The sequence below is a fragment of the Tachypleus tridentatus genome, chromosome 10 (assembly GCF_004210375.1).
Source record: "Tachypleus tridentatus isolate NWPU-2018 chromosome 10, ASM421037v1, whole genome shotgun sequence".
NCBI lineage: Eukaryota > Metazoa > Arthropoda > Merostomata > Xiphosura > Limulidae > Tachypleus > Tachypleus tridentatus.
The window spans coordinates 53,288,629-53,313,760 of record NC_134834.1 but is presented as its reverse complement, the minus strand read 5'-3'; the positions used below and the strand labels follow the sequence as shown (position 1 = coordinate 53,313,760).

Genomic DNA, 25,132 nt, shown 5'->3' with positions numbered 1-25,132 from the left:
CCCAAGCGTAATAAGTCTGAATTATTTAGTTCTTAGACTAGAGGATAATGGTTGTTTGTCATGCAGAATAATTTAGTTTATATGTTTTTGTAGGTTTAACACTGCAAATTATTATTTATAGGTTGGAATTATATATTTAAATTTAAATATTTTATTATTTTATTAAGCTGTAATATAATCTGCAGACACAGCACTTAAGAACATACTTTTGAAGCCAGAACAAATTTTAACGTATTGCTCCGATTAAATGGAGAATGTTATTTACTTTATTCTTTCATTGGATCTTTCGTTAACTATTGTGTTACTGCAACAGGACGTTGAGTTAACTCTTTTATTAACTATCGTGTTACTGTACAACTAAGTTGAGTTGACTGTTTCACTAACTTTTTTTTACTAGTTCTAACATGACTTGTCACCTGATGTGTCACAGGTAATTGTAATAACTTATAACGCTAAAATCTGGTGCTTACTTCCACACGGTGGACCAAGTGTAGCTAAATTATTAATTAACTTTGCGCTAGACCAAACGAACCGTAACATGACTTTAAAGAAGGCGCTTCTGTGTTATAAACGTTTTTGTTACTAATGTTTGCAACATGCTTTTACAAATGTAGCTTTATCATACATATAAGCAAGATCTCCAAGGCACATAGAAGTATAAGTTATGTAAAGTGTTTAAAATAGTTACACTAGTACGAAGAAACTAACCAATAGGAGTGAATTCCTATGATAGATTACGTCAGTAGTCAATGTGGTGGAAAAAAATATATAGAAGTCGTAAGGAAGAATAGGAGACCTATCAATAAATAAGAAAAAAGTCACGCTCAAGATCAATATGTGACCTATCACATAACAAAAAATGAAAAAGTAGGGAAAGAAACAAAAGAAATGTCATGGAAAAAGTCTGAAGTAGGTCTGGTTCAAGAATATGTAAAATCAAGAGTCTTTTGACCAAACAGTGGCAATTAACTATGTAAAAGGAAATCCATTAACGTATGAAGAGAAGGTTAAGGCAATACGTCAAGTTACTTTACACAATTTTTGAGTAAAACAGTGTATTTCAAGGTGCAAAGGACATAAAGAATCCAAAATTCTAAGAAGTGGAACTTTCTAGTATGTATGGGCTATTTTAGGGGCTAAAATACCCTGAAATAGTACGCATTTCCACTCTTTTGTGTAGATGTTCGGCTTTGTATTTAATACATAAATATGTAATCAGTTAAACTGGGTATGCAAATAGCATTTAATACGATCATTAAGAGCTTAATAACACAAGAAAAGGACAGGACTGTGAACGCTATACAACGTTACCCTTTGTACAATACATACTTCCTTAGTGGGTATTCTCTGTTATTTTATACAATAAATACTCTTTTCATGAAATATCTAATATAAAATTAATGACAATTATACTTGTGTTAGTAAGTTCTGCAAACGGAACAAAAAAGGAAAATGCTTCTATACTGTATTTATTTTTAATAATTAAAACTATGGATTATCTATTTATAGTAATGCCTCATTTGTGGATATTAAATGTGTCTCTTGTTATTTTTTACACCTGCCCTTATGTACATTGTCATTTCAAACATGTCTACTATTTTCATCGATTCATGTGTACATAGCTCAAATGAATTAAACTAAACTTATCTGCAAAACTAGCTTTAGTAAGACAAGTGCAAACCTATCAGTAAAATATTAAATTTAAAAATCTTGAATTCATAAAAAACTACCGAATATATAAACATGACGTATTTCACTTACCTAAACAAATTAGAACTAAAAATATAAACATTTTGATTTAACTTCACCAAATCAGATGGAATGTTTTTGTTTACTTTTCTGCCAGCTGTTCCATTTTAATTTCTAAATTAAGAAAGAATTATTCATATTTGTTTTCTCACTTTAATTTTTCAAAAAAGGTATAAAATGAGGGCTAATATAATTTTTTCCTTTGATAGAAATCAGAGTAAATTATCTTTCCATAAGGATCATATTCCTCTGAAATGGCTGACCTTCTAAAAGGTTTTTCATCGTTGTATATCGGAATAGATAAATAATTAATTACCAAATCTTGTCTTCCGATCTCCTATTCCGACGAGCCTGTTCGCTTAATACTGAACTTACAAGGACTTTTGGCATGCAACACACAAAACCTTTGGCAAAACATTATTTGTATTATAAGTCATATTAAATCTCTTATAAGATATTGCTCTGCCAAGAAGGTGGTGTGTTCTTCTTAGTGGAAACCGGTATAGGGCCAGTAAAGTACCATTTAAAAATATATATATATTAATTTTTTTTGTTTTGATGTAATGCGACATAAACCATCTGTATAAACAGATCATGTTTCGCCAACATAAGACGTTATACTGTGTGTTTTTCTTATGGTAAAGCCATATCGCGCTATCACCTGTGTCCACATAGGGGAATCGAAACCTTGATTTTAGCGTTATGAATCTGAAGAGTTATCGCTGTCCCAGCAAGGGACGAGACGTCATATATCAGTATAATCAATATCTTACAAATAATTTAATACGAATAATGTTTTGATCAGAGCTTTCTGTGTTTCATTACCAGTCAACCAGATATTGAATAACAACCCTTGTTGACAAAGAACTTTAATACAAAGTACGCGGTCAAGATGCTGCTATGTTCTTTTCAGTGGAAACCTGTATAGATCCAGCAAAGAAAATACTTGTTAAAAGTTATTAACAGTCTTGTTTGATGTAATGTCGCATAAATCACTAATAAATTACGTAGACATAGGGGCTTATTTACCTTTATAAGCATTTATACACATCTGGTCAAGCGAAATGGAAACCTGTTGCTTTATGTAATCATAACCGATAGCTTACTATCATGAAACCAAAATTTTGGGCCTGGCATGGCCAAGCGCGTTAATGCGTGCGACTCGTAATCTGAGGGTCGCGGGTTCGCATTCCCGTCGCGCCAAAGATGCTCGCCCTTTCAGCCGTGGGGGCGTTATTATGTGACGGTCAATCCCACTATTCGTTGGTAAAAGAGTAGCCCAACAGTTGGCGGTGGGTGGTGATGACTAGCTGCCTTCCTCTAGTCTTATACTGCTAAATTAGAGACGGCTAGCACAGATAGCCCTCTAGTAGCTTTGTGCGAAATTCAAAAACAAACAAACAAGAAACCAAAATTTTACTACTTCATGTTTTGAACTAGAAAACTTAGTTCAACACCATTGAAAGTTTGTATTTAAATATGTCACTATTTATACAACTCATAAACACAGGGAGCAAAACAAAGCACATTCAAACAAACGACCACCTGTGACACATCCAACTCGATAATATTTATTTGGCCTTTTCATTAAAAGCGCTGTAAAACGCCCACAACTCTACCTCTTAAGTCTACTGCTAGCATAAAGTAGGCGGTTTTTAATCGTCAGTTGTATGAAAACAATCTACAGTTGTGTGCTGACTTTAATTCATTCAATATACAGAATGTGTTTAAACTAACAACTAGGTTTTGTTTCAATCATACGTCTCCTGCTAGTACAGCGGTAAGTCTGCGGATTTACAACGCTAAAATCAGGGTTTCGATTCCCTTTGGTGGACTCAGCAGATAGCCTGATGTGGCTTTGCTATAAGAAAACACACACACACATTCAACCATATATGTATATATATACATTGTATCTCGTTATAACCACGTTTGTGACCATACAAACATTGTTTTAAGTGAGTAAACAATTTTCTCATTTTTATCACATAATCATGCAACAACACCTTGTTCTGATTTAGCATGAAGTGCCATGTTTTGACCATCGTACAGCATTGATTGTTAAAATTGTTATTTTTAAGAAATTTAATAACAGAAGAAAGAAGGAAGGTGAACGCTATAGTCATTTTCAGTATTAAAACAAATAAAACTTTGATAAGGGTGTAACAGTGCATTGTTCCGTTTTTACATATATATTTTTCTCTACAAGTGGGTTTTCTCGGCATCACTGAAAGTACATCTAACTTTAATAAGGGTGTAACAGTGCATTGTTAATGACTATCAGACAGTACTGATTGTTAAAATACATCAAACTGTGATAAACGTGTAACAGTGCTTTGTTATGAACATCAGACGGTGCGTTTTAACTATGAAGAACTTACTTTGAACTTATATAAACTCAGCTACTTATATTCATATCTAGTGAAGATAATGTAAAGTTTAAACAAATTGGGAATGGATTCACACAATTAACACTAAATACATTATCCAGAACATTAATGTGTATTTTGATCTATAGACTTGCTAGCTCACTGCACATAGGAGGCATCAGTATACTGTTGAATTTCACAAATATGCTACTGACCACATGCTAGTTCTCACAGCTGCAAAGCACCAGATAGAAATGTATGTACCTTAAGTATCAAATTAAAGTAAAAACCATTACGTGAAATATCAGATCCCAATATTCGCTGTTCAGTTTATCTCAACCGTGAATTGTGTCATGTGAACCGTGAACTGTGGTGCAGCAGTATCATATGGTATGGATCTGGTTAGTTGATTTGAGTTTGGTCCATTGATAATGTTATGGAAGCCATTAATGCCTTTTCCACTGCAACAACCTGAACAAATACGTTCTAATTGCACTGAATGAAATCAGCGACGAAAGACCAGTTGTTGTTTTGTTGTTTTTTTTCAGAATCGTAATACACCTTACCATAACATACGTTGTACCATAACATACGCTGTACCATAACATACGCTGTGATCTGGAACAAACTGCTTCCAGAATCTACTAGCCTTATCCAGTTCAGAGTTCCAACCTGATTATATTTGAATTACTCCCATAGGTTTGTAAACATTGTCTGATGGACAAGAGAAACTGTTTCTGAAATTTCATTACATTTTTATTTTATTTTATATTATATTGATAAATTTAACTACATGTGTACAAACGGATAATGCTAAGTGGTGGTGAAAAAAACCAGTAACTAACATCAAACTGGAAACTCGGATGTTTACCCCAGTATCAATCAATTTCTGATACGAATAAATACAACAAACGTTAAGAAACATGAAAAAAAAAAACAACAAATGACAGTGAACCATCATTGTAACAAAGTATTATCAAAGTAATGACACAAGAGTGATACAGAATACTTTACCAACACGAGTATTTAATAAATGTTATTTGTATTTTGTACCAAATGGCAACTCTGCTAACCAGGAAATGACATCTGATGTCGATTACTAACCCTATTGCAAGGAATCATGTCATGAAGTGCAGTGTAACGCATTCAGAATCGACTTCAAACGTAAATTTTATTAACTCTTGTCTCCTTATTCTTATAAAAAATAAAATACTTTGATATAAAATTTAATTAAAATTAACAAAGTGCTAAAAAATTAATTCCCCAGAAACTACAATTTAAACAAAGGTTTCCGAAACAGGTAAGTCGTGTTAATAACTTGGAAATTAAGATGAAAGATTTATTTATTTTCTGAATGCATATGTTATTTCAAATTGATTAACTAATGTACTAAAAAACGTCATGGAGTTGACTGGGTTTGGTTTGTTTTGAATTTCGCGCAATGCTACACGAGGGCTATCTGCACTAGCCGCCCCTATTTAGGAGTGTAACACTAGAGAGAAGAAAGCTAGTCATCACCGACTGCCAACTCTTGGGCTACTCTTTTACCAACAAATAGTGAGATTGACCGTCATATTATAACGCCCTCACAGCTGAAAGGGCGAGCATGTTTTATGTGACGGGGATTCGAACCCACGACCCTCAGATTACGAATCGAGTTCATTAACCATCCGGTCATGTCAGGCCTAAATTCTTGTGAACAGACATTTCTACGACAACATTATTTTTTACAGTGTTAATAAAAGTTTTCATTTCTTAACAGGTACAAAATAGGTACTTTAAAAGCACACAGAATTTCTAGCACATTCTATAAGTATTTGTATTGTATTAATAATTTTGTAAATTATGGTTAGAAGGTTAAACCAGTAGAGAGGTTTAAAAAGTGTAACATTGTTGCAACAATAACATGTACAGACATTTTAACAAAATATATAAACTATTTTCTTTTGTTTCAATAAAGGATTGCAAATAATGGGATAGAAACTGGACTCTCAGATAGATGTTGGAAATAGTCTGACTTATTATGACTGACAGAGAATGTGATTTCTATAATGAAGTCGATATTGTTAAACTGAAAATTTTGGAATATTTATGGGCTTCTGTGGTCCATACTATTCTTTATTGAAGAACTTGAATTTTGATTATTTGGCTTATTAAGAATTTGTTTATTTGTATTTGTTAAATATACACTGTACAAATAGCAATCTGTGCTTTTCTCTCACAAGAATCAAACCCGAATTGAGCCCGGCATGGCCAGTTGGTTAGGTCGCTCAACTCGCAGTCTGCAGGTCATGGGTTAGAATCCCCATCACATCAAACATGCTCACCCTTTCAGTCGTAGAGTTGTTATAATATATGATCAATCCCCCTATTCGTTGGTAAAAGAGTAGCCCAAGAGCTGGCGACGGGTAGTTATGACTAGCTACCTTCCATTTAGTCTTACCAGTGTTAAGAGGTGGCAGTGGGTGGTGATGAGTAGCTGCCTTCCATTTAGTCTTACCAGTGTTAAGAGGTGGCAGTGGGTGGTGATGAGTAGCTGCCCTCCCTCTAGTCTTACCAGTGTTAAGAGGTGGCAGTGGGTGGTGATGAGTAGCTGCCCTCCCTCTAGTCTTACCAGTGTTAAGAGGTGGCAGTGGGTGGTGATGAGTAGCTGCCCTCCCTCTAGTCTTACCAGTGTTAAGAGGTGGCAGTGGGTGGTGATGAGTAGCTGCCCTCCCTCTAGTCTTACCAGTGTTAAGAGGTGGCAGTGGGTGGTGATGAGTAGCTGCCCTCCCTCTAGTCTTACCAGTGTTAAGAGGTGGCAGTGGGTGGTGATGAGTAGCTGCCCTCCCTCTAGTCTTACCAGTGTTAAGAGGTGGCAGTGGGTGGTGATGAGTAGCTGCCCTCCCTCTAGTCTTACCAGTGTTAAGAGGTGGCAGTGGGTGGTGATGAGTAGCTGCCCTCCCTCTGGTCTTACCAGTGTTAAGAGGTGGCAGTGGGTGGTGATGAGTAGCTGCCCTCCCTCTGGTCTTACCAGTGTTAAGAGGTGGTAGTGGGTGGTGATGACTAGCTACATTCCCTCTAGTTTTACCAGTGTTAAGAGGTGGCAGTGGGTGGTGATGAGTAGCTGCCCTCCCTCTAGTCTTACCAGTGTTAAGAGGTGGTAGTGGGTGGTGATGAGTAGCTACCTTCCCTCTAGTCTTACCAGTGTTAAGAGGTGGCCTTCCATTTAGTCTTACCAGTGTTAAGAGGTGGCAGTGGGTGGTGATGAGTAGCTGCCCTCCCTCTGGTCTTACCAGTGTTAAGAGGTGGTAGTGGGTGGTGATGACTAGCTACATTCCCTCTAGTTTTACACAGCTGAATTAAGGACCGCTAAAGCAGATACCCCTAGTGTAGCTTTGCGCGAAATTAAAAAAAACAACAACAAATAAACAACCCTGAATTTCAGCGCCAAGAGAGCTTATCACGGAACCTCTTTAAGAGTTGTTATTGTTAGTGGTTTATTCAAATTTGTCAAATTTCATTCAATTTTTTTTCAGTTTATTGAATTTTGTCATTTTATTATGTTTTAATATGAACCTATATTTATTTCTGCACAGATATAACCACGAAATTTACGTGGCTCGTGAGAATGATGCTCTGACCAACAACCCCGAGTCAGACTTAAATACAAAGTCGTTTGTATTTAACTACGTTGTCTCTGTTTAGTATCGTTACCTAAGCGATCTCGTATTTGATCCATTCCGAACTCCTTATTAAAGTATTAGTTTTCTCTCCCTGTCTATACAATTGTTCTTAATATTGTAATTTTTTATTAAGATAAAACAATTAATTGAGACAAATTTTAGGTTGTTTTTTTTTTACAATGTAATGCTATTTTATTAGCTTAATTTATCAAATTCTGCTTAATAATATTAAATGGCTGCATATTATTCAATAGTTATTTGATGTTAGTCTTGGCATGTATTTGATTAACTGTAATATATATTTATCGTTGATTGTTTGAGTAGTATTTTTCTACCTGATGAAGATATATAGTTTGCGTAAATAAAAAAAATATTACTAGAAAAAACTATCAGTGTTATTAATTAATTTTCAAATAAGAGAAAAGTCCCGCGGACAGATTTAAGCCAGATAACTGAACAAAATATTTTATTTTTCCACAACAATTAAGTATCATAAGATGGTGGAATTCATTTTATACAATGTGGTGTGGGTCCGTCATGGCCAGGTGGGTTAAGGCGTGCGACTCGTAATCTGAAGGTCGCGGGTTCGAATCCCTGTCGCACCAAAACATGCTCGCCCTTTCAGCCGTGAGGGCGTTATAATGTGACGGTCAATCCCACTATTCGTTGGTAAAAGAGTATCCCAAGAATTGGCGGTGGGTGGTGATGACTAGCTGCCTTCCCTCCAGTCTTACACTCCTAAATTAGGGACGGCTAGCGCAGATAGCCTTTGAGTAGCTTTGCACAAAATTCAAAAACAAACAGTTGGGTGTGGCCCACTAGTTACTGTGTTGAGCTTCAAATTGGAAGGTCCGAGATTCAAGCCGCGATATGTTCTTCAACACGCTCCGCTCTCTCAGCTTTCTCTGTAACCGCTATTCTGTTAAGAGTAGCCACGTAAATGGCGCGTGCCGCTGAGATATTGCTCTTATTCTGGTCAGCTGATTTAAATAAGCAATCTCTTTACTTAAACACAAGGGTCTCTGACAAGGTCATTTAATGCATGTGTACTTGCGTGTTTTATTTTTTAAATATTTGATTATTTTTCGTGGTAACAATTAACTAAAATAACAGAAAAGTCTATATGCACATGTATATATATATAATATACTTTACAGCTTTCAAATTCCAAATATACAATCTTATAAGTATCGATTTTAGACACGGAATGAAGAACCAGCTTTTTATCAGTCACTTAAAATTGAAATAAAAACCTTAATAAATCATTACGTAAACTCAAAGTCTTAAGTTTTTCTTACTGCACTGTTTTACAAATAACTTGTCGACCGCATAAGCCTTTTAAGCTTGTTACTATGTATCTTTTGTTTTTCAATAGTTTGAAATCGATTGTTTCTTTATTTGTTAAAGTAAAGCTAAACAATTGGCTATCTATGCTCTGTCTACCACAGGTATCGAAACCCGATTTCTACTGTATTAAACATTGAAATTTTAATCGAAGTATTAGCGGTCATATTTCAATCTGTTCAGTTCTTTTGGTTTGTTTTTTTCTGTTATCGTTTTCGAGGAAATCGCTCTATTAGCAGCCAGCCTTTGAATATTTATTCATTTAAGTTGAGACTACTTTTGTGTTATCATTTGTGTTTAAACCGCTGTATCAGTCGTCATTCTTTAAACTTTCATTGTTTTTATTGGAGGATTTTTTATTATATCTGTGGATGAAGATCTCCGCAATTGTTACATTAATCCATTCTATTATGTTTTGAAATACAATGAAATCGTATCGTTGATAATAAAAGAGTGAATAACGAATATATATATACAATGAAATCGTATCGTTGATAATAAAAGAGTGAATAACGAATATATATATATATATACAAAGAAATCTTCTCTTGGTTTTACTTTAAAACTACTTTTACTTCACATTATCACCTGTGAAATCCGGACACCGGCAAAATCACTTCTATCAAAACTGACATAATATCGGGACACCAGCAAAGTCACTACTATGAAAACTAATATAATATCTGGACACCAGAAAAGTCACTTCTATCAAAACTAACATAAAAACATTTATTTTTTCTTTACCGCATCACTTCAAATACAGGGCAGTGTATCGTGATACGACAGAGTGACTTTTAAGGTGTACCTATTAGATCCTTGTACATGGTGTTGAAACTATATGGGTTTCAGCTGTAAATTGTCATGTGTGTCTGTTTACAAGCATGTTATTGTCAATCATGAAACACATTTATCTAACTACTGCAGGAATAACTGGTTTTTGACTGGTATTGAAATTTTCAACTTGGAAAGAACCTTATGCGAATGTTGGCTAATGAGACAAAAATCTCTGCGGACTTCAGGTTGTTCTGTCCTCAGTTTTGAACTTCTAGACACAGGTGGAGTAGCCAGTCAGCCATCCAACTGTTTCCATCGTCAAAATGGCTTTGACCGACTGTTACTTTATAATATATTCAGATCTCGAACATTGGATTCTTAGATCAGCAGTATCCAAAATGTTTATCCTAAGACAAAGCCCAACTCTTATGATTGAGAAAACTTCTTTAATTTGTATAAATTGGATAAGAAACTATAAAATTACAGATCACCATTATTGTGAGATTTCTCATTGAACTGAGGTTATCCATCTAGAAGGCTTTAAAACATTTATTATTACATTAATTTTACAAATTATTTTTAATGTATTTTGATCTATCTTTAAATTTGATTCACTTATAATCTGTTCTAAACTTTAATACGAAATTAATCACTCAGGTTTGTAACACCAAGCAACCTTTTTCTAATGAATACCGATAATTCTGAAAGATGTCAACTCGACGTCTCACGTAACTGGTAGATTAGGAAATTTTGGTTACGCAACATTAATTGTAGCGGTAAAGAAACAGTAAAGCGATCGTGCGTAAAGTTCTGGTGACACTTGGTACTTAGAAATGAAAGTTTATATAAATGTGAGAGTTAGATGACTCGAGTCTTCTGGGGCTGTTCATTAGTTAATGTTCTTTCGACTTATGTTTTTTATAGGAGTGTTTATCATGAGTTTAGAGGTATGCTATATATCATTACGTCTTTTTTACGTTTCGCCCACTAAGGTTAACAATATCAAAGTGTTAATACAGGAATGTGGTAGAAACAGGATATATTTTAACTACTTTTCTTACCATTGGTGAGCATAATTGGAATGTTATCACTTTTGTGGTAAAAGTGACATTTTAAACAAATTATCTGTTTGTCATTAACATTATTAGCCACTTATCAGAGCAAACTACATACTTTGATAAAAAGTAAAAAATTAACTATATAACAAACTTAGCTCATTAAATATCCTATTCTTGCTTATAAATATTAGAATGCATAGTTTTATTAGCTGGGTACTTTCGCTGTTATTAGCGTTTGCGGATATAAACAGAAGTAACATCTCAGGAAATTTAGCCATCTTATGACATTCAGGTTAGCTCTAAATCAATTTACTAAGATAATAATGTGAAACAGTCCCTATGATAAAATAAACTTAAATATAGTAAAAATAAATATATTAAACGTTGTAACCAATACATGTAATGATTATGGTACTAAAGAAAAAAACACCTTTTTTTACCGTGTTTTGGTAACACTCTTTATTCAGACTGTTTACAAAATTATACCAATAAAATGATTTCAGTTAAAGTCACAGATTTCATTATAATTAATGTAATAGTTTTATTTCTTTGCTTTATTTTACAAATACTCGAAAATAATGCATTGCTAAAAATCTTTGGAATTACACTTGTAATTATCAAAATATACTTTTTACTCATAAGGCATAATTATCGAAAGTGATTAATCATTAACCAATATCTAATAATCTATAAAATTATCGAAAGTGATTAATCGTTAACTGATGTCTAAAAAATACATAAAATTATCGAAAGTGATTAATCATTGACCAATATCTAAATATCTATAAAATTATCGAAAGTTATTAATCATTAACCAATACCTAATAATCTATAAAATTCTGTTAATTCAATATCGAATTCAATACCAGTTATTACAAATTTAATAATGGTTGTTTTTTGTCTGTCCATATTTTACAGGAAAAGTTTCTTGCCGTTTTGCTACTAAGCGTTTTGTGTCATTTGGGTCATTCTCGCGTCTTGAAACTTTCATATGCTTTTCAAAATGTAAGTAGTGCAACAAAAGATTTGATAGTTTTAAGGTATTTAAGTTGTTACCTCACAGCGATATAGAAACAAAACAAGTTTCTCTGACGTGATATTAATTTCTTGAAACCAAGATATAGGGTATATTTAATCTCGAAGATGTATAGTATTTTATGGATTGTTTTCCTTTGTTAGTTGTGAAGACATTTCGGATTATCTTCTGTGGTATTGCTCACAGTAAAAATGCTTTTGTATTACTACTGTTTCTAACTGTTGGAATACATAAAAATAAATTGTGTTTATCTTATTTTGTTCAATTAAATTTCCATTCCAAGTCATAAAACATGAGTCCTAAAAATTTATGATTATGTAAGTATATAAATGAATTAATTATTTGAAAAATATTATAAAGGAAGACAGAAGAATTGTCCCCAAAACATACTAAATGTGTTTTACCACTTTGAAAATAATGATTTATATTATTGCTTCATTAATATTGAATGTCTACTTGATCTTATGAAACCTGAGACCTAGTGTACAGATACCTAAAATAAAGATTCAAATTATCACTTAAATATCTTAATTGTCAAGTAGAAGTGTCAATTTCAAAACCTGTAAGATACGTCTCTCACATAGAAGGTTCAACAACGACGTAAATGGAAATTACTTTTTGCAACTGACTATCGTATTACGCATCCATGGCTTTAAAATATTACATTTTGTTTCCACAAAACATCTACTACATGCACTACAGTTGTGGTCCACTGTACAAAGATCATTACGTGTCCCTTGTTGGACAGCGATATGTTCACAGACTTAGAACGCTAAAAATCGAGATTCGATTCCTCGTGGTAAACACAGCAGATATCTCAATGTGACTCAGAGTTTTAGTTATGGTTCATTGTTATTATCTTCTTATAGAGACATGGAACACATGACTATGTTCCTTCAATGTAGTATGTTCTTCTAAAGAATGCACTTAAACGATAATGGTCTCCAATTGTGAATAAGTTCTATTAAAACATGCAGCGCATAATAATGGTATTCAAGGTATAGTTAGTATTTAAATACAAATAGCGGATGATAGAGTAAGTATCTCCTTCTAAGATCAAGATGCAGATGATATCGGTTTTCCATTGTAACAAAATTCTTCTAAAAACAAGTAGCGTGTGTGTTTTTCTTATAGCAAAGCCACATCGGGCTATCTGCTCAGCCCACCGAGGGGAATCGAACCCCTGATTTTAGCGTTGTAAATCCGGAGACACACCGCTGTACCAGCGGGGGGGGGCAACAAGTAGCAGATAACAATGGTCTTCCTTGTGTAGTTAATATCTCTTTCTAAGAACAAGCAGCAAATGATAGTTGTTTACCACGTTGAACAACTTTCAAAAATAAATAGTGAATTATAGTTGCCCTTTTTAGTGAATATCCTCTAAAAATTATAAAGTTAATTGTAGCTCGAATCTTGTTCTAAAGACAGGCAGTGAACGATACTGATACTTATGTTAAGGAAACATACCTTGGTTTTTATTGGTTTAAAATGCTTAATACAGCCTTGTTAAAATACGTAGACGATACCGTGGTTTGTGTATCATTGAACATAGAGAAAATAAAAGTGTATCCTTGTACAGCATGCAGAAGATAAAATCAATATAGCTTGGTTTATATCTTCTTATAAAACAAAAGATAGAGATAACTTACTATTGTTTGTGTTGCCTTGTAAAACATGCAGAATATAAAACAAAGTACTGTAGCTTACGACTCCTTGTGGGCCCGGCATGGCCAAGCGTGTTAAGGCGTGCGACTCGTAATCTGAGGGTCGCGGGTTCGCATCCCGGTCGCGCCAAACATGCTTGCCCTTTCAGCCGTTGGGGCATTATAATGTTACGATTAATCCCACTATTCGTTGGTAAAAGAGTAGCCCAAGAGTTGGCGGTAGGTGGTGATGACTAGCTGCCTTCCCTCTAGTCTTACACTGCTAAATTAGGGACGGCTAGCACAGATAGCCCTCTAGTAGCTTTGTGCGAAATTAAAAACAAACAAACAAACGACTCCTTGTAAAACACTTAGAAATTATAAAACAAAGTATACCTCTTTATTAATTAGATGCAATGAATAAAATTACTGCTCTATGATTACCCACTCTCGGAATAAAGCCAATAGGTTAATTATTTCTTTTTAAAGTTACGCAACGGATTATATTAGTATTTCTTTGTTACTGATATTGTGATATAGATAACAATTGGTCTATTTATTTGGTTCGTATTATCACTGAAACAATATCACTCCAATTTATTGTTAAAAAATCTTTGGAATTAGTGGAAGAATTAAGAAAAAGACATTCGGATAAGATTCCTATGATATGGCAGTTTTGGTTACCAACCATTCAACAACTTTCGTAGTCTTTACTCAACCATTGTTATCTACAAGATATTCTGGATTTAATAACGAGGCTGAAATAAATGTACACAAACACGTGATTCATTATTGAGATTGGAACGAATAGGAATCAGTCTATAATATTGTATTAAAAAAAGCACTCAATCTGCGATCTTTTAAACGTTTAAACTCTGTGGTATCCTATTTTCTGATATGAGGTTGGAATGAACATAAGTCAGTCTTTGATCTTTTAGATTCTTAAACGTGTGTTTTATCCATTGGTCAAGAATTATCATACAATACGTTGACTAATTAATTTTTATAATAAGTAAACATATTAAACAAATTAAGTATCATAATTAAAATCGCAAATTTTTAACCATATAGATATGTATACTGCAATAAAAGAGCAAGATATTTTTAATGTATCATAACTTCAAACTCTCATACATATTTTCCATATAAATCACATTTTTTACTTTCTGACTAACTTGTTTTTATTTAAATTTGTTGTATATATTTACAGTTCGATCAAACTGAGATACATACAAATACTGAAATACTCTGTACAGCATATATGCATAGAGCATCATAAAAGTTTCCAATAGAATCTAATAACTTTAGACATGCATGTGACTTAAAGTAATTGCCTGAACTTTTCCATTATATAATCCAGGTAGTTCAATATTTAAAGAAACTTTGTCGTTTGTCGACACAGTTCAAGTAATTTAATATTTAAGTAAATTTCATCGCTTTGACACATTATAATTTGCACATTTTAACAATTTGAGAATTGAAAGCCTTAAAATCTAAATTTGACTATCGGATTCATTCATGTTTGATTACCCAAAACTATATCAAGTCAAGTTTAACTAAACTAGATTAAATATGTTACATGAGATGATTTTTTCAATTTCACACAGAGCTACTAGTTAGCTATCAGCGTTAGTTATCCCTAATTTCAAAGTAATAAAAAAGAAGAAATGCTGCTAGTCAACACCTCCCCTTTCCAGCTCTTGGGCTACTTTTTACTAATGGATAGTGGGAATGACTGCCGACTATGTTTGATAACAGGTTCGATCCTGAGTCGTGCGGTTTGCAAATCAAGAGCTCCAACAATCAGGCTAGGCTATTTACACACTGATAATTGACTTGAAGTAATGTGAACATTTAACTATACGATTATTAAAATTTTGAAGTGCAAACGTTTAGCTCATAGCCTCGTAATCTCTTGGTCGTTTTGAGATTTAATTACAGTATTGGACTCAGGAAGCCAAACCCCTCCTGTTGATGTATTTTACCACACCCAAGGCCCATAGATTAATTTATTTTAGTCGTGTCTAAAAGAATGTCAAGTCCCACGGCTATTGAGGATTTACTTTTGTCTATTAAAATCTTGTTATAATTTCGAAAAGTCAAAGAAAGTTCAAATAGAATATGTTTTTTTCTTAATTTTGCTCCATAATCACAAAATTAAGAAAATTAAGTATACTATTAAATGAGAATGATGTATTCACGTTTCTTAATTTAGAATGAAATAGCTAAATACCACATAATATTTACAATTATTTTTATTCTTGATTTACTCTACAACAATAAAACCACAATATTATGAAATATAATTTATCAGCCGTTACAATTATGATAATTCTGTAATTACGAGGTTTTTCAAAGATTACTTTTTGCTAATGAGTATCTTTAGCCAGCAGATATTTTATATTTTCTTCTCCTTTTCAGCATAAGCCGAATTTGGCTATTTATCCACATACTCGAGAAGACACTAATTTGCATAAGGGTTCACTGGAAGACAGTGTTGTAAAGGAAGTCAACAAACATACTATGAATTCAGAAGAAACGAAATCAGCCTCACGTAAAATATTTCGGACAGCAGCAACCAATCAAAATAATATACCTCCAGCATACCCACCAATAGACAGAAACCTTCTATATTCTTTGGGTTACATTTATCTCAAAGATTTTCTTCCCTTATCAAATTCTTTTTAGAAATTTGCCAAATGTGGAAAGTAACAAAAGAGATATTGCTAACATATATCCCAAGGTTTACTCTTATACCAGTTCGAATAACATATGTGAGAATACAACTTATAATTAGATAACGACTGATTATATAATTAATTAATTAAGAATACTTTATCGCCAAGTACAATGTTGCATTAAGAATATTATAGGGTTTTATCATGATTTATTGTCTCTATTTTTGGACAGTCAAGCAACTTATCAGCTGTTTGAAATATTTCCATTTTGAAAATGAGTAATCAGCATCTAATACTTTTATTTTATTTATTTCAGATACTGCTTCAATTGTTCTCAAAAAACAAATTAGCATATATTTCCTTTTTTTTTTCTTTTTGTAATATATTTTAAGATGTCCAAGATTACAATTAGTCTTTCCTTTTATGTACTGTCCGACAGATGGCGGGGCTATATAATTTATAAACTTTGATTTAATAATTATTATTGCTATTTCTACGATTATATAATGCCTTTAATTTCAGCGAACATTATACTTGAACAGAAAAAAAAATTAATGATTTTTTGGAGTATAGTTTTCTCTTTTTGATACATGCGTTTACCCAAATGTGAATGAAAAATCACTTTTTCTTCTAGCTACATATGAAATATAAATTCATAATAAAAACGTATATACAAGTAAAAAACAATGTTCTTATTTAATTATTAAGATCTTCAACGCATCGTACGGCAATAAATTGGTATATTGTTCATTGATTTTTGCTACATTTTTCATCTATGTTTCTGTTTTTGGTTATAAATTGTCAGTTTTATTTAGAACGTCTCCATTTTTAATATGGTAGCTTTCGTTTATAGACACATATGTAATTGTGTGTGCTAACAGCATTATTTTCTGAAATTGAAATTATAAGGAGTAATAGTGGTTTTTGAGTTTCAGAGCGATGAAGGCCGAAGAGTGAGACCACGAGGTTGAAAATCGGTTGTAATACACATTATTAAAAACTGAAAGAAGTTTTTTGACTATTTTGTTATCTTTAACGCATATTTTATGATATTTAATTCATTTTTATTATACTTAAGTTGGGTTTTAAGATCCTCACACATGACTACTCAAGCTTCAATGAAGCATAACTCAATATACTTCTTGGTTTCATTTTGTAATTTTACACAGTTCTATTAATGTGCTTCTTAAAAGCGTTTTGGTCATCTATATTGTGCTAAGCGTTGGAAAGTATGTTAATTTCTTCTATTGATGCGTAAATTTTCATTAAATTTCTATATCAAAAAATAAAGTTAGGTTTATTTTAGCTGTCCAATTACTGTAAACAAGTTTCGTATGTTTTTGTCCGCGAATAGATTAGAGGCTAACTTTCGACCCATATTTTAAACGTGAAACCCCAGTAAACGTTTGCATTACTTTACGATGATTCATTGTTGTTTTTAAATTATAGTTTTAAAGTATTAGGTTAGCCAACGTCACCAAAACGAATACGCCTGTGTAGCAACAAACTCAGTTGTGTAAGGAAACTAGTTTTCTCCACTCTTTTCAAACCTATTACATTATGGTATACAAGTACAAGTAGTTTATTATATCTACATGTTTTTAAAGAGTGTATCACTCTTTCAATATTCTTTTAAACGCTTAGATTTATTATTTTACTGGTTGTATTACTTTACTTCACAAGAGTATCTAATAATACTGGGATTGGAAGAGCTGATACAAATGGTGTAATTTTAAACTTTAATATTAAATTTAATAAAAGGAGAATATTAATATTAATTCAAACCATGAGGGTACAGAACACTCAGTTCAAGAATTAGTAAATTTTCAAGATGTTATTTTCTTACTGACGTCTAGTGGAGAGTACTTGAGTTTGATTACAGGGAAATTAGTAACGTCATGTTCCGAATTATTGAAATGACGCTGACAAGGATAGTCTGTGTTTTGTTTACTTTTATATAACTTAGATGTTCACAATTCCACTATCAAGATGATGATTTAATAATTCAAAGTATGGCTGTCCACATTATACGGTATATAAGGTTTTGTAATGGACGAGTAAAATATTGTCTTATATGCAATTCTTATATGAATTTCAATCCATGTAATCGGAGAGAGTGTCTTACATATTCACATGTGACACTTTTCTTTTTAAGAATAAATCCTACCATTAAGTCTTAACATTCTACATATTGTTGTCTGAAATAACCAACTTATGTTGTATTGTTTAGAACAACAATTCATGCAATTTAAGTACTTAGCAATTCTTATTTTTGCATATTTTCAAACTATGAACAATTAGCTAGTCATTTTGAATAAGGGTGGTAATACAACATATCACCTAAATAACAAAAATACATTTCATTGGTAATAAAGCCTTTTTATTCCTAATGCTATTACTGAAGGGTTTTTTTTTTCAACCATGTTAATTCTCAACAAAATCCGAATACCTTAAAGAACACATTTTCATGAAAGGTAAATTATGACTGAAAACAGATGTCACAGCCCTTTTTTTAAAAAGGATGTTTGTCTAACGGTGTTGATAAAGGATGTGAAACCATATAACATAACATTTTAGCGTTCTCTATGAAAATGAAAAATCTCGCACATCATAACGTTTAGGAGAGCAAGAGGTTTTGAAATCACAGCCCAAGTAAGTCAGGACTAATTTCCTCAATGTGGGTGCAGTGTAGTGGCATATAATCAGAATATTAATCTGAAGATTCGTGGTTCGCATTCTGCTGTGCATAAATATTCCCTGTACTTTTGGGCAGTTGACCTACTAAACGAATGGTGATCAAATCCCACCATTCTGTCAGACAAGTAAGGTCAAAGGTTGAAGGTAGATATTGTTAAGCTTCTGTCTTACCTGTAGTCTATCATTCAATATTAGGAACGACTATTGTTGTATAGCTTTGCACGCAAACGCTAAACAAATCAATACTCTTATCCTCAAAATGAAGGCTATTATAAAGAAACAGAACCTTCCAACCCAAAAGAGATTGCAACTAAATATACTTCCTGATATTGTTCAACTATTAATTATATGTATTTTTCAGCAGTATTTCTTCGTGAGATAGGTTAAAAGTTTTAGCTGCTCATTTTTAATAGTAACTTTGATTAATGATGAGACATTCACCAAAACCATGATATTTCATACATTTTTGTTTTATATAAAATATTTCAGTTAAAATAATAGGAAAATATTTTACGATTTTAATCACACGAGAGGATTGAACTCTGAAACTCCTCCTTTAAATTGTTTTAAATGGGTTATATTCCTTAAATACAGAAAAGGCATTTTTTTTGGTCAATACTTTTATGGTTACCTTAATTTATTACGTCGAATCCTGCAAATTTATTTAATCGGGTTGATGAACTTTATGAAACTTTTTGATTAAATTAGTCTCATACACGCACTCCAATTGGCTCAGCTGTAAGCTTCAAGATTTACAACGTTAGAAACTGTGTGTTGAATCCCGTGGCCTTTGTGTAGCTTTGCACTTAACAATAAACAAATGAAAATCATTCTATATTTACTTGATCAACTTCGTAGCTCTTTATTATAATAGATGGCAGCACGTAACTTTAAGCCAGTTGAGCCTTCTTAATCGTTCAAATGGCAAAAGTTAGTGAGGTTTATTGGTTTCTTTTAAGCAAGGTCACATTGCAGAAATCTAACTTCGAAATTTAATGTTGTAAGCTTATAAACTTTCTGCTATCTCACAGATAAGTTGAGATCTTATTATTATCGTTATGTTCAATTTGTATTCATATAATTATTCTGATATTTTCCACCAACCTGTATTTCCCTTGTTTTTTATAAAATAGCTATTTCATTTCTACAAATATGTTGATATATGTTTCTGTGTTATTTTTGTCTGACTTTATCGATATATCTTTTGGTATTTCCTAACTTATTGTTTTCTTCTTCTTAAACATTGTTTACTTCACTGTCCTTTTTTTAAATATTTTGTTCTGTTTGTTACGCTTATTTTATAGATTATTCCTGTACCATAATATTAGGATAGCTTCAACATTTTAGAACTAGACTAATAAAGCCTATAACTCCTTATACATTTATTCCCAAAGTCCCTCTTTAGCTGACTTTGAAATTAATGACTACAGGCATTAGTTAACCTATCAACAGTCAAACCACTGCGGTGCGGTACCAACGCACTTTTAAATAAGGTATTTGTTCCAGTAAGTAGCTTAGGGGTATACAACTTTTCAACATAGCTAGCAAGACTGGTTAGCCATGTATGACACGCAAGTGAATGTGGCATATAATTTTTTTTTTAATTCAATATTTCTGATTTAGAGCAGCGGGCAGTGAGGTTGGCTCATAACGTGGAGGGCGGTCACTGTCTATGTGTGTCACGACTTAAAAATATCAGGTTAAATTCCAGAGTACATTATATATGAAAACAAAAGTACGTACCTTATAACAACCAATAAAAAACAGGAACAAAATGGTCCAATATAAAAGCATGTGGGCATTTGTGCTAGTGTTACTTAAAATATGTTGCTGTTGTTATTGTAGTTTAAAGCCTGCTTAAAAATACGAGTAGGTGTTTCTGAATTTTCTAAGATTAATTAGGCTTTAGTGAGAAGATATACAGGAGATGGACAAGAAATAGTGCGCCCCCTTAAAAATGTTATTAATTTGTTATATCTTTCATTAGATAACAGAAAAATATGCGAAACTACATGTTTTTTTAGAACGTACTCCACGAGATCTTTTCAAATATGATCTCAAATCCTAATTTTATCACTTTTTTTTGTAAGTATCTGAACTTTTCATAATTGTAGTTACACATTCTCATAAAAAGTGTTGTGAACTTGCTGTACTTTCTCTATACTTGCTGTATTTTCTTGTTCCAATTAGCCAAGAAAATGATCAAACAGCTTTCTCTGCAGTAATCGAAGGTAGAAATGAAACTCAAAATAACGTACACCACTTTTCCTTGAATCATTTTGTAGGCTAATTGGAATAAGAAGATCTAAGAAACTACAGCACGTGCACAGCACGTTTTATGAGAATGTGTAAATAAAGTTATGAAAAGTTCAGATACTTACGAGAAGCCAGTGCTAAAATTAGGATTTGGACAGATCTTATTGAATGAGTTCTAAAAACATATTGTTTTACGTATTTTTCTGTTATCTAATAAAAGATATCAAATTAACAACGTTTTTAAATGGGCCACTTTTTTGTCCACCCCTGTATAATCATTCTCTCCCACACAAATTGTTAATTAACTCATTATTTCACTGATTGATGAGAATGATCGCAGTAGTGCTTCATCTGCTGAAGACAGATAAAGAAATCTGTCTATAAACTCAACTGCTATAAAAAATTACCACATTCTCAACCTTAACTAAACAATAATATTTATACCGTTGGGTGTAGAAAGCAAACAAATTGACTTATCTTCGATATTATTTAAATGGCTACATATAAAAGACTAATAATATCAATAAAATGAATAATTAATTACCAATACGAACAAAAACAAATTGCAAAGTAAATGCATTTTGAAATTATAGCTTGTTTTTGATATTTGGTTTATGATTTCATAAAAAAAGGAAGTTGATGCCACGATGTGAACAGTCAATGTTATTATACCAATAAATGTAATGTCTAACTATGTGAAAATGAATACATTTTGATGAAGTTACGCACACAAAATCACATGGAAGGACTGCGTTAAAAACAGCAAATCCAAACTTCTGACTAATTATATTAGTTTGTTATAACTTAAAAGACAAGCCGAAACTAAAATAAATTAAACAAAAAACGCTGCACTAATTGAAAATATCCAAGGGTACAAGTTATAATATGAGATTAGGAGGTGTACCTTCAGTTTTGGAGGTGACTGAATAAGTAGGACCCACATTGCGGTGGGGATACACCACCTAACAGTCTTAAGCTCCATTCGCTAGTCTCACGTAAGAAGTAAAAGTATTGCAATAGCTATAGAAATAGAAATTAGGAGAACGAGATGTGGGTGCTCAAGCCCCCAATGCCTCACATCTATATCGCCTTTCACTAATTAAATTTCGAAATACCTGTCCTCAAGCTATAAACGTACTACAGAAATTATCAAGTACTCTGCTTTCAGGCAACAATTGTAATTATATTTAATTACAGGTGTTGATTCTAAAACAATAAATGAAGTACATTTTGAGCAACTGAAGTTCCAATTATATCAATTATTTTTATATTATAAGCCATTTAACTATTAATTTCGATCCCTTTACACACACACACACACAAACGTTTAATGAAGTTAAAAAGTATGAGAAATAAGTCATAGACTATTGTTAGAAATATTTATTTCGCCCCCTAGGTGGCACAGCGGTATGTCTTTGGACCTACAACGCTCAAAACCGGGTTACGATACCCGTATTGAGCAGAGCCCAAATAACCCATTCTGTAGTTTTGTGCTTAATTCAAAAACAACAACACCTTAACTTCAAACAAACAAAGTAATATTTTTAAAAAGATATTTATCACCGAGAAACTTTGAAATAACGATTCAGATTAAGCTCATTGTATAGCTTGCGATCATAGAAACTGGCAATAAATTATCAGTGGCGTAGCTTGGGGGGGGGGGGGCAAGGAGGTACATCTGTCCCCGGGCACAGCATCGGGGAAGGGCAAATTGATGTTACATAATTAGGAATTATGGCTTACATTTTGTCACGAGGGGGCGCGAAAACTGACTTTGTCCCCGGGCGCTGAAAACCATAGCTACGCCACTGTAAATTATAAAAAACGGGTATTTATAATCCCATAATTTCGCTATTGTCATCACACCGAGAAAAATGACGAATATTTATTGTTATTTGTAACGCATCTCTGTTGTCGTTTACAAAGAATCCCCTTGTTTGTTTTTTATGAAGAAATAAATGAAAGACTTTAAAATACGAAAGTTTGTCACATTAATATCGATTATTACTTTCGTTGTGACACATTTCTGCAAACTGAATATTTTAGCTTCAATGAAAAATTTTAATTTATCAAATAATTTTAATATTTGGTTTGCAACTGTTCGTAGATTCAATAATAAGTTAAGAATTGTTGTATTTTCGTATTTTTGCCACAGTTTGACTGTAATATTTTGAATAAGATTTTTCTGTTTATTTCCTATCTTAAGTAATTAAGCCACATATTTGTGCTAATATATATATGTATATGTACACACATACTTATGGATTGTATCAATTTTTTTCATTTTGTGAATGAAATATTTTTAGCTTCTCAAAACATGAAAATCAAAATATTCATCGGATAAACATTTTTTTTTATTTTTAAGAATATAGCTAAAAACTTTTTTTTGTTTAAAGTGGAAGTTATATATAAAAGCGGAAGTTCTATATAGAAGCGGGTTTCACGTTCCTATGCGAGATTGGACTAGTCTTAGACGAGTAACTGTTCCTTATACAAATCTCCCTTTCCTCGTTTGTTTGGAATATCATTAAATGAGAGAGGTTTCCTGCTTTTAATTTGCATGGCAGAATCACTTCAGTATCTTATTCAGAAAAGGGTGTATTTGAAACTACGTATGTATTTATTACGTATTTCCTGCACATGTATAAATAAAATGTTGGACCAGTATCAATTTTTTTTCAAAAACAGGAAGTACATAGGGTTTAAGCCCGACCTCTGCAGCTTAATTTATATTCACAATATCACTGACTGGTCTATAGTTTCGAAGATTCCACAAGGTTTAAATTATTATTAGTATTTTAAGCGCTATAAGAGAGTCTCCAAGTGGAATTTTTTCGGTGTAGGCTTACTTTGTGTTTTGTCTATACAATATTTCATTTTGAGGTTACGTTAAACGTAAAATTACCAATATTTTAGTCAGCGTTTTCTTCAGTTCAAAAATAAAAGAAAACACACTAAATTATAGCTATTTAATACCTATGAGACACAATATTACTTTTCCAGTGCTAGAAAAATACCAAAATAATTAATGATTTACAAGCATTCCAAATTCTTGTAAAAGGTATCACATGACATTATGTTTGGCAAATCTTTTTAGACTTATTTTCAATTTGTTAAATCACTGTATCACGATTTTCCTAATTTGTTTTCTTCTCTGCTTTGTAGCGAAGACCGGAAAATTTGAACAGCGGTATAAATGTTACACGTGAATGTCATGTTGATAAACTGCTTCGTGAAATGTTGTTTTTAAGACCTGAAAAATTAAAGTAAAAGACATTCAGATTTTTTTCTCTAGACCATCTAGTAGCTTTGGGACTAATTTCTGTCTTTCAGTGGAGTTATTATTACATCTACAGGGTGCAGAGAAAGAAGTGGAGTGTTCCAGTAAATCTTGTCGACAATCATCACATGACTGATTATTTGCTTTCAACAGCCTAAATAATTCAACCTAATTATAGAAGTCACACATATAAGACACTTGATTAAATTCGAAAATGACTTTGTAACTGTAACACTTTTCCAGGTAAAAATATATAAAAAATATAAGTTCAGAATAACAAAGTTAATTTTCTTTTCTAAGTTTCAAGTCAGAAATAAAGAACGCATAGCGAACTTTATGTCATTTACTTCAAAAAAAGATCGTAAAAATGAACGTTTTTCTAAACAGTACGATACATGGTCGTATACCTTCCAAGCTGAACAGTTGGATAAATTGAGTTTAGGAAAAACTGGATCTTCTTGTTTAATACTTACATTCCTTTATTCGTAGTTTTCTTCCCAAAGTTTTAAATGTTGGTGTATTTTATGAGCCTGATCAACTCGTGATAGTTTTTGAACAAAGATAGATAATGACGAGTGGTATT

General features: G+C 32.6%; 1 protein-coding gene across 1 annotated transcript; it reads left to right on the top strand.

The window, feature by feature from the left end:
• The first annotated feature begins 404 nt into the window (after positions 1-404).
• Positions 405-16,537, top strand: LOC143228348 (uncharacterized). Its single transcript, XM_076459617.1, has 6 exons — positions 405-430; positions 7,697-7,774; positions 10,052-10,194; positions 10,826-10,848; positions 11,878-11,964; positions 16,060-16,537. The coding sequence occupies exons 1-6, from the start codon at positions 405-407 to the stop codon at positions 16,324-16,326; spliced, it is 624 nt and encodes a 207-aa protein (XP_076315732.1). The 3' UTR covers positions 16,327-16,537.
• Positions 16,538-25,132: the final 8,595 nt, after the last annotated feature.